Genomic DNA, 10,508 nt, shown 5'->3' with positions numbered 1-10,508 from the left:
ACCATATCCGGCGTATCTCCTCATGAAAGTGCGTCAGCCAGTAACCTCATTTTGACCAATCGCAGTCGCTCACCAGGGTCATCTGACACGTTGGGCGCATTTTACTGACGTCTGTGTGTTTTTGCGCTTGTTGGAACCATTGAATCGCAACCATTTAGCTGTTTTGCTTGAATTGCTGTTTTATTACGCCGTGATGAATAAGAGCAAAGGTAGTGGCGTGTCCTGGGTGAAACCAGCGGAACCCTCCTTTTTGAAGAAGTTTAAAAATGATGTTGGCTACAAAGAAGGCCCGACTGTTGACACAAAGGTATGTGGTTTATGGGAGTAGAGTTTAGCAGGCGATTTGATTTAGAACATTTTGAACGTGTATAGTTGTAACCCCGCGGTTATTAAATAATTCAGCATAATTCATAAAGTCCATGACTCCATCATTTGTTGCACCCACGAGGAGGCGGCAATCGAACACATTTGTAGTAACCGACACTCACTAGCCATATCTCCTGGTACGCCTTTACATCTCTTCACCTCTCGTGCAAGTCTCACATTCTTGCTTATGCGTAAATGACTGTAAATGTGTGTATACACGTGGCTATTTTCTTGCAGCGTCAGCAGATGCCAACTCCGGATGATGAGAGTGGGAGCGATCGAGAGGATGAATTACCCCAAGTTGTTGTCCTTCAAGATGGAGACCTGACCACAGAGGAAGTTAAGCATATCAAGGACGGAATTAAACCAACCGAAAATTCGGAGAAAAGTAAGGCTCTTTTTTTTAATCGTTTGAAAATTCGTCTGAAATATGTACGTCTCAATAGCCCATTTGGATTTGAGAACACCCGTGACTCATTTTATTTTTAACATCATTTTTTGACTCAGTGAATTGTCAGAGTACAATCTGTATTATTCCAATTTGTATGGTAGAAATAAATACGTCACTTGAGCCAAATCAACTGTTCCAGGGTCAAGCTGTTGTCACCTTTTACGGATTTAAAGGGACAGTGTAGATTTTCATTTAAAAGGAATGTGTAATTTCATCAGTAACTCTAACCTAATTTCTACAACATAAATATTTGTGGAAACACATCATATTTGATATCAGATATAAATGATGATAGTTTGACCTTTTGCATATTTTCTAACATTTTGCTCAGCTAAACAAATTTTCATTGGATGGGATGTTTAACTGGGGGGGGGGGGGTCCTTTTTGATGCTTTTATGTTATTTCACAGGAATTGGTTTATTAGAACAGATATTTTGAAATCTCCCAATTGTTTCTTCATTCATTCAATCTCCAAACATCCCATGTGTCTCACAGGCGACGAGCCACGCGCAGATGGTAAAATCCTCTTCAAGAAACCGGCTAAACGCTCCGCTGACAAATTTCAAGGGATAACTGCCAGCTCCAGCAAGAAGAAGCGGGATGCAGTAGAGAAAGAAGAGAAGAAGGACGTGAATCCTGGGAAGAAAGTGAAAAACAGCAGTCTTTTGTCATTTGGTGGTGATGAGGAGGAAGAGGAAGACTAGTACCGGACTCAGTTTCCGTCCTCGTTTCATCAAATATCATAAACAGGTGTTCTGCAAATCCGCAAGCGCATGAGGGGACTTTTATTATTTTAAATCATTTTGTGGCAGTACTTGCTTGATGTTTAGCCCAACTGTAAACAGTATTTTTTCCCTTCTATTTTTTTTCAATTCAGTCGTTCATTTTGAAAGGCAGCGCCTGCTTAAGACTCATTGTGATTCGGTAGAGGACATAAGACGTTTTTCCAATACCTTTGCAGCCAAAGTAAATTACCAAGACACAATTCGCACATGTGGCTTTAGTATTTTCATTATTGTTAAGGATGTCCAGATCCCAATCATGTCATTAGAAATGGGGACCGATCACATAATTTGCAGCGGACCGGAAACAGGGAGGAAGGATTGGGGAAAATTTGATCTTATTGTACTTTATTTTTTCAGTTTTAAGGGCTAGAAAAGCACGCAGATATTGGCGAAAGAAGATTTGGAAGGCAATTTGGATACTTTTTCTGTCCTTATATCGCAGAGGTTACGAATCAGGACTCAGAACTCTTAGAGCCTCAAAATCTGGTGACTCGGATTCGGGTGCAAAACTAATGTGATCGGGACATCCCTAATTAGTTTGTTTTAAGTTTCATCCATCAATCAGTTTTCATTTGCCGCTTAACCTCATTAGGGTTGCTGGCCTGCTGGTGCCTATCCCAGCTATCTATGAGCTGTAGGCGGGAGACACCATGAACTGTTTGACAGCCAATCGCAGGGCACGCAGAGACAAACAACCATTCACAATCACGTATAAGGACAATTCCGAGCATACAATACACCTTTCATGCATGTTTTGGGGATTTGGGCACGGGCAGAACATGCAAACTACACAGGAAGGCCGGAGCACGGTGGATTAGACCATGGGACTCTGAACTATGATTCAGAAGTTTTAAGTTTCTACTTTCCCCCCAATTTTTTTAAGATGATTATTTTTTTAGTCTGGTTCCTACTTGTATGTATTAAATTACAAAGATGAACAAACAACTTTGGCCAAACACTGTTATGGCTTCCATCACACCTCAATAAGGCATGGAAAAAATATTAGCAATATCTGGACTGAATTGTCAAGTTTCTATTTAACATTTAGCTTTAGACTCATTTTGATGTCCAAGGCTTACATTTACTGAGGAAAGAAATCCGTTACCTGCATTGATGTAATAAGATCATTTTGTGTCCTTGTTCGGTTCCAGCTATCAAAAAAGTGAATCACATCAAACCCTGATCCATAGTCCAAAATGTGATGTACTGATGAGCAAATTTAGATTTGACATAGAATTGAGTCTATTTGGATTGTTTGGTAATTCATCCCCTGCATGTACAGTTTATAGTAGGTCTGTATTTGTTGTATACGGTCATCTTACTGTATTGTACGCATGGTAGGATTTTCATACGTTCAATCATGCATTGAATGTATAAATATTTTCTAGCTTCAAAGGGAAGCTGTAAATGTGTCACTGCATTAGTTTTAATGCAATTGTATATTTTTTATCTATCATTTGATTTTTACGCATCATTAAATGTTTCAATCTAGTTTATGGCAGTTGTGTGTATGTGTGAGTTTTTTCAACAGCTCAGTCATGTAATACAAGTGATCTATCTGCATAATTGTCCCAGATTTTGATTTTGTGTGCAAAGAAACTAGAATGTTCTGCTCCCCCATGCAGTTGGTACCTCTCTTTCCTGCCCGGTTTTATAGTTAACATTTCCAAATGTCTGGTGCTGCAGTTTTGTAATTAGTTGCACACGGTTGTCAACTGGTGGTATACAGTTTTGACTCATTAGCATTACGTACTTACCCAACTAGTGAACTCAAAGAGCACGCTAGTTCACGGACTTTGAACTAGGTATCAATGATATTGAAACAGCCATTTCATGTGGTCCACAGGTCATATTAGGTTATTCCTAATTTTTGAAACATAAATACAGTAAGTGCACTAGTAGAACTACTAGGTTGAACAATTACAGCATAACCGTGTTTTAGAAGTTTTTTACTAGTGCGCTGATTTGTCGATCTTATAACACTCGAACCTTAAGCTGTGAATCAAAAATATTGATTCAATGCTCAAATAGCTTTTGATGGTCTATGGCTCCCTGGGCACTCAAAAGGGGAGCAGCAATAAAGCAAATAGATCACTGGGATGACATACTGTTGACCATCTAAAATTTTACGTGCCTTTTAAATAGAGTGGATATCCTTGTGTACACTATTAATGTACTCACTTACCGCCTCCTTTTGTACATATTGTCTTAAGAGTCTGCATTGCTGCTGTCACATTGGGGTGTAGTCAATGCTGTTTGTTGCTAACACCATTACTGCGTCTTTCTGATTCCTTTTATACAGATGACAGCTAAATTGGAAGAAATTTTTCGGTATCACAAAGAAATAAAAAAATGATGTAAATGAAATGATAACTTCAGGTCAAAGTGGCCATTTTCATATGCGTATATTTTGCTTTTCAATTGTCTTGGTCAACGATGCATGCCATGAAAATGAAGGCAGCAGCTCAAAATAAAACGTAAGTGCATTCCGTTTTATATGCATGGAAATATTTTCATTCATCCAAGGCCGTTTCCCTCTCAGGGCATTGAATCAATCGCAACTGAACTGATCTGCTTGTCTCAAAGGACCTCTCAATGCATCCCCTTTCAACTGAGCATTTTTAATCATTTTATGCACAAGACCTGTTGAAACAGAGCAATCAATCAATATTGGTAGATTGGTAGATTTTTATTTCTGTTCAGAGATGACACATGCTGTAACATGGTTTCTCTATATTATGTTCTGTGGTGAGTGCTTTGTGTCTTAGTGTCTGGGGTTTTCGGTTTCTTTCTGGTCTGTGTTTTTTTTCTGTGTTGTTCGGCTTTTATTGGTCTTTATGTTCTTAGTTTATTTTTCTGTTCCTTTTGTGTCAGTGTCTTGTCATTGTGATTGCGCCCACCTGTCTTTGTTCATCTGCTTCCTTTGTGGTGGCCAATCAGCTCCCTCTTCCGATTGTTTCTTGTCCAGGTGCTCCTTGATGTCTCGTTAATTTGTTGAACTGTCGATGTCAATGGTCTTGCTGTCAACGTAGGATTACTCTGTTGATTTGTGAGCTCCGTGACTTTTGGTGTTGAAGTATTTTGTCAAGTTATTTCCGAGTTTTGGTTTGTTACTTTGTATGCGATGTTGACCTTGTTTTCCTTTCGTTATCTTCTTTTTTTTTCTGAGTGCAGCCTGCCTCCTCGCTTCCCTGCATTTGGGTACACCACCTCACACGCCATGCCTTGTTGAGATCCATTTAATGTTTTTTATTCAGGAGCTGTCGACAAAACTGGAACAGTTCTGCTTTTCAATCTTGTGTCCTGAGGTTTTCAGATTTTGCCAGCCCCACTGTTTGTTCCAATTTTACGTAGGTCATGTCTCAATCTACTTTCTGCTTTCGTGTTGACACATCATGGCAAATAAAAGAACATAGCAAGTTTTTTTCTATCAGCGTGTTCCCAATGTGGGACAATGAGTTGCTGTGATAATGTGTTCTATAAACAAGATTTTGTAAAAAAAAAATCAAATCAACGCTCAATAGCATTGTGGAGAAGCAAAAGAAGGCAAGTATTGTACTTGCTCAAATGAGTTGACTGGAGATGTGTTTGTTCAAACAAGTTGACTGGAGTTGTGTTTGTTGATCACTCACACAGCAGGACATTATAACATCATTAGAAATCCTAATTCAATGAACAAAACAGCAATGACTAGTCTGTGACCACATCGAACATGAAACATTGAAAACAGCAATGTTACAATGGTACATGAAACAATGTTATTTGTCATGTGAACTGAAGTTGCAGGAGAAAGTGATTTTACTCCTATATCACAACACATGGACTAAACCAAAAAAGGTTAGCTCAGGGTGAGTGCATTGACCAGTTTATCAATTTTGATCTGTCATCCAGCACTAGACTGAGTGTATTTGTTATAAATACTTGTGGTTCCCAATGAGAATTAACTACATATTTCATTTTCAGCAAACTTCTAATGTCCCAGTTTTTGCTTTTGAAAATCTTGTCATCCTGGTTCTAACCAAACGTTAAACTCCACCGACAGCATAGTACGTCTTTAAAGTTTCAAGTACATGAAAGTTGTCGAGTCAACGTGTTCTGTGTTATGTCCAGGTAGTCCGGTTTTCTGCTGAGTCCAAAAACATTCATATAAGGTGTATGTGATAGCTATGTGACAGCCCTATGATTGACTGATTATCAGTCGAGGGTGTATGCTACCTGTCAATCACAGAGAGGTGTTACTGTCAGCATGCAAACTTTGCCAACCTTGACTGGTTAAATAATAGTTAAATAAACAGTCTTTATTACCATTGAGTAGTTGTATGTCTCTGTCAGCCAGCCGTATTGCTGTTTTGCTTATCTTTGCGTACAGGATAGAAATTGTTAACACATCGTTTCCTCCCGAAACTGACGGTTGTCTCAGTTGGGAGGGGCTACCTTTTGCCATTTGTATAGGGTTTGGAGTTATTCTATAATTATTTCAAATATCACTTTTCATGTGTGAAAAGTGTCGTTTGTGTTTTCCTTTGTGCAGTGGGTCTGTTCCAACGACGCTCCAGTTGTTTCCTGAGAGACAGCCGGGTACCACGGTTTACCCCCAGCCTCCAGATGTCAATAAAAAAGACTTTTACAGAGGTGGGCAACTTACATTTTTTTGTCTGGTCCGACATTCGTCAGAACCCCGCTCCCTTTAAGTTAACACAGTTACACTGCAATTGAAACATAACACAGTAATATAAGTGTAGCATAAAAACAAAGCCATGTTTATCATCCCACACCTGAGGGAATGCAGGGGACAAGAGTGCAAGTACCAATCATGTCCATCAGATAGCATTATCATGATTTACATGCCTCAAATGATGGATGTCATTTATAACTGCCTGCCCTACAACTATATTTGACGGTTTTATTAACATTTGTCTAAATTTGTCTAAATTTCATCTGTCACATACACTACAAGTAAAACAAAGTATTGCTGTGGTTTAATCTACTTAAAAACTTAAAAACTTATATCTTGCATTTTCTGGCCAAGAGCCAATCAGCGAAAAAATGCAAATTGGTGCAGGCCATTGGTTGCTTGAAAAAGTAACCTCCTGCAGTGGAAACGTATCACAGAATGCTATTATCAGCAGGCAATTTCTTCATGGAAAACATTTAAAAAGAAAAATAACACAAATAAATCCCAACACTTTATTCTAAACATTATTTGTAGCTTTTGGTCAGCGAGACTGTGTACAGTGTGAGTTTTGTGTTTTGAAACCAGGATTAAAAAAGGAACCAACTACAAATACATCTCTGGTAAATTCAGATGTGTTATACTGTGAATGATAAGCAGCAAATTGAACCAACCCTGTATATTCACGCAACTGAACATTTTTCTCCACTCCTTGGTGGTGCTGTAAAGTGACTATTGTCATTGATTGCAGTTTGTAAAATATAGATGAAGCAACATAGCAAATAAGCGTGCAAGTCAGTTGAATTAATTTTAAGTAAGCAAAAAGGGGTCTAGCGACTGATAGACATCTGATGTGATGTCTCTCCCGACGATTACAATGACGGATGAAAATTGTGCTTAAATACTGTTAATTTTCCGTTTTGTTCATTTTTGCATTCCTATCATTCAATGGTGACGGTCTGTTAGTCAGTGCTGACAAAGTGCCCACTTCTGCTCCTTTGTGTTCCCAAGACCCACTTTTTCCGACTAAGGGAACCCGCACAAACTTTGAATTACTCCTTGGAATGTGCGCCATCTATCAAGCCTTTGTTCAGCACTCACTCCATAATTATTGGAGTTGATAAAAAGTTAGATATTTTACCTTAACCCTAATATACCTTAAAAGTAAACACTAAAGGACCATTCCCTGGTGTACCCCGTCTATTGCCCAAAGTCAGATGGATTAGGCGCCACATTACCCACAACCAGAATGGGTAGAGTGTGCTCATCATATTCATCATGACCGGATAGGCTTCGCTTCCACAGAAACATTCCTGTACGGTTGCCACCTTTCCTGTTAATTCCTTATCATAGCGCAACAATAACACACCATTATTCAATATGCTTTTCATTCAGCTGTAACGGCATGTGGCTTTTCTCTGTACACATCTCTGTCGTTCCCTCGCGATGTCTCTAATAAAAGTGTCGCTCTTCCACTTCTCCGGACACGCAGCACATGGCCAACGACAGGTAATGAAGCATCTTCTCTTATACTTTATATGCTGTTCGTGAAGTGTGATGAGGATCAGAATCCCACGTTTCGCACTTATCTTTATTTTCTAAAGCAATCCTAGCCACATAAATGACGAGCTGTTTTCAAAACGAGATAACGGCAGCATTTCAAAAAGATCAGTCTTAGAATGTGAAGGTGTCGGGGACAAATTTTATTCTCTTTGTTGAGTATGTGCAGGCTGAGCCAATTGAATATTTTAACTTGATGAAATTTTTGTAAGGTGTGCATGTTTAAGGTTAACTTTTTATATACGATCTCTTTAAATGGTTTTGTGGTGTTTAGTAATTTCTGCTATAACTTGACAGAATTTGACAATTTCCGTTTGTAGAGAATTACTATATATTACTGATACATGTATACTTTTGTATTACATTATTGCACTGGATTATGCGTGCAACATTTTACAGGCAGACAAGTGAAGGAATTTGCGGATTATTTGATCGAACAAAGTGAGGGATTGCAAACCTTTTTCAAATCGTGTGGCTCCTTAGCGATATGAATGATACACTTCTGAACTGATTAACTTTCTGAAAGTTTCTATCATGATGTTTTTGTTATAGGTTAATTAATGTTAAAACCTTTTATGTGACGACACGATCATGTTAATGAATGTGTTGCTATTATTGATAGTATGGAGTTAAAACATGAGTTGTGAAATGGTTTTGCAGATCGTGATTTTCCTAATATGGTCTCTGTAAATATATTGGATTGTGAAAAAACGCGTGTAGTAAAAAATACTACTCGTGCAACTGATGCATCATTCAACTGCGGTGATTTAGGCAAATAAGTTGCTCGTGAAACTCCCACATTTCCGAATAGCCACACTGCCTGCTCACGATGCATGCTGGAAGCGTCACACCATTCAAATATATCATATCATTTGTTCAACATTAGTAAGCCAGAAATGCAAACTCTCATATACTGTATGTTGAACTCTTTACTCATTTGTTATATTTGATGTTTACATGTCCTACTATTTCTGTTTCATTTCTTAGCCATGGAAATAAATCTTCTCATGTGTTTAGCTGCGGCTACACTATTGCCAGGTATTAATTTGCGTGTCCCGTACAATCGACATGCGCCACGACCTATTTCACACTAACGCTCATGTGCCTCTCCAGTGTGTCATGGGTGTTCAACAGGAAAGGAGTTCATCACAACGTTTCTTCCCAACTTCCAGAAACCTAGCTTCTGGCAAACACTCTTGTTTGGAAACAATCATAAACTCCAAGTGGTTCTAACAGCTATGGGCTCAGCTGCAAATGTCCACATTCAGGTCAGAAATTCTGTGAAATGTTTTTTTTTTCTGTAGGTGATGCAAGGCTGGACTGGCCATCTGGCATATAGGGCAGATGCTCAGTGGGCCAAGCATCTTTTTACTACCTCCTTTTTTTTCTTTTTTACCTCAAGAGACCCATCGACAATTTAGAGGGAGTAGTCCAATGATCCGCTTACAATACAGACAGCAAACCAACCAACTTCAGTGCTATGAGTTGTCAGGAGTCATGTTGGAGTACTAATTTTAAAAAATCTGACTTTACATGCTTACATGCATTTGTTTTTAATGCTAGTCCAGCCCTAACCATTTGTTTGTTGGTTAATCAACAAAATTAGTTTTGTTCTTTAGTCTTGATGCGTGGCTCTAATTTCTAACTCAGCGGTCATTATTCCTCAAACTTTTTCTCAAATGATGTCAACCTGCAGGTGGCTTCGGTGGACTTCTCCATGAAGCTTACCCTGTCTGCAGGTGAAAGCCGCTGGGTTTGTCTGCCAGTCGGAGTAGAGCTGCAGCAGCAACTGGTTACCCAGAATTCAGCGGTTCGGATTTCATCGAGTGCTGAAATCTCTGTGGTCTCTTTTAACCGGCGCCACAAGACAGGAGACGGCACAGTGGTTTCTCCAATAGCGGCGCTTGGTACCGAGTACCTAGTGTTCACACCGAAGGGAGGCTTGCATGGCATGGACAAGCTCCTGGCTATTGTTAATGGCGACAGCCTGAATACCGTCACCATCATACCGAGTGCCGATGTGCAGCTGCGAGGCGGGGCTCATTGGCAAAGTGGGAAGCCGGTGACCTTCACCCTAGCACCTTATGCGTCCTACCTCGTACGGAGTCACTGCACTTGGACGGGCCTCGTTCGATCCAAATTGCCTGTGGCTGTCATAGCCGGCCACCAGTGTCTGGCGTTGGGTTCGGGATGCGAGCATGTGTATGAACAGCTTCCCCCTGTGGCCAGTCTGGGTAAGCACTACATGGTGCCCAGGACAGGCAGCTGCAAGGCCACAAACTGGGCGGTGATTGTAGCGGCTGAAGACAACACGGAGCTGACGCTGTACAAAGGTCATCATTCAGCGGACAAACAGTTGAGTTTCATATTGCCAAAGTTTTATATGCTCCCTAATGTGCCATTTATACTGCAATAAGTCAATGCGCACCAAATTTGAAAATTAGACGTACAGTGAACCCGCGCGATCCAGAGGGGCAAGGGGTCATCTGAATAGGTTTCAACCTTGGTGCTAAAAATAGTAATGTGCCCACAATCCCATGCGGCCGGCCATACTGGTAGGTAACACCCCCTTTTTATATTCCGAGCCCTGGTGTTAATATTTACAATGGTTTGTGCAAGTAACAGTTTTTAACTGACAACAAAGAGACATTTAACAGACAGCGAATATGCCAAC

The 10,508-nt window shown here is 39.9% G+C and overlaps 2 protein-coding genes across 2 annotated transcripts; both read left to right on the top strand.

Annotated features, from left to right (window-relative positions):
- The first annotated feature begins 34 nt into the window (after positions 1 to 34).
- Positions 35 to 3,103, top strand: kiaa1143 (KIAA1143 ortholog). Its single transcript, XM_088409626.1, has 3 exons — positions 35 to 307; positions 604 to 754; positions 1,313 to 3,103. The coding sequence occupies exons 1-3, from the start codon at positions 194 to 196 to the stop codon at positions 1,519 to 1,521; spliced, it is 474 nt and encodes a 157-aa protein (XP_088265752.1). The 5' UTR covers positions 35 to 193; the 3' UTR covers positions 1,522 to 3,103.
- A 4,617-nt stretch (positions 3,104 to 7,720) lies between these two features.
- LOC148425672 (peptidylaminoacyl-L/D-isomerase-like) lies at positions 7,721 to 10,250 on the top strand. The gene is made up of 2 exons (XM_088409508.1): positions 7,721 to 7,783; positions 9,531 to 10,250. Exons 1-2 carry the CDS (start codon positions 7,721 to 7,723, stop codon positions 10,248 to 10,250), a joined length of 783 nt encoding a protein of 260 aa, XP_088265634.1.
- The last annotated feature ends 258 nt before the right edge of the window (positions 10,251 to 10,508 follow it).

This window comes from Hippichthys cyanospilos, chromosome 3, assembly GCF_059441005.1.
Source record: "Hippichthys cyanospilos isolate Australia breed blue-spotted pipefish chromosome 3, RoL_Hcya_1.0, whole genome shotgun sequence".
In the NCBI taxonomy this organism is placed as follows: domain Eukaryota; kingdom Metazoa; phylum Chordata; class Actinopteri; order Syngnathiformes; family Syngnathidae; genus Hippichthys; species Hippichthys cyanospilos.
The sequence above is the reverse complement of the archived record's forward strand: the minus strand, read 5'-3'. Positions and strand labels throughout refer to the sequence as shown.

Bases quoted from the DNA above. Each gene is read 5' to 3' on its own strand.
- kiaa1143 (XM_088409626.1), top strand. From the start codon at position 194: ATGAATAAGAGCAAAGGTAGTGGCGTGTCCTGGGTGAAACCAGCGGAA. The intron at 308-603 runs GTATGTGGTTTA...ATTTTCTTGCAG, and splicing joins GCCCGACTGTTGACACAAAG to CGTCAGCAGATGCCAACTCC. The intron at 755-1,312 runs GTAAGGCTCTTT...TGTGTCTCACAG, and splicing joins AACCGAAAATTCGGAGAAAA to GCGACGAGCCACGCGCAGAT.
- LOC148425672 (XM_088409508.1), top strand. From the start codon at position 7,721: ATGTCTCTAATAAAAGTGTCGCTCTTCCACTTCTCCGGACACGCAGCA. The intron at 7,784-9,530 runs GTAATGAAGCAT...GTCAACCTGCAG, and splicing joins CAGCACATGGCCAACGACAG to GTGGCTTCGGTGGACTTCTC.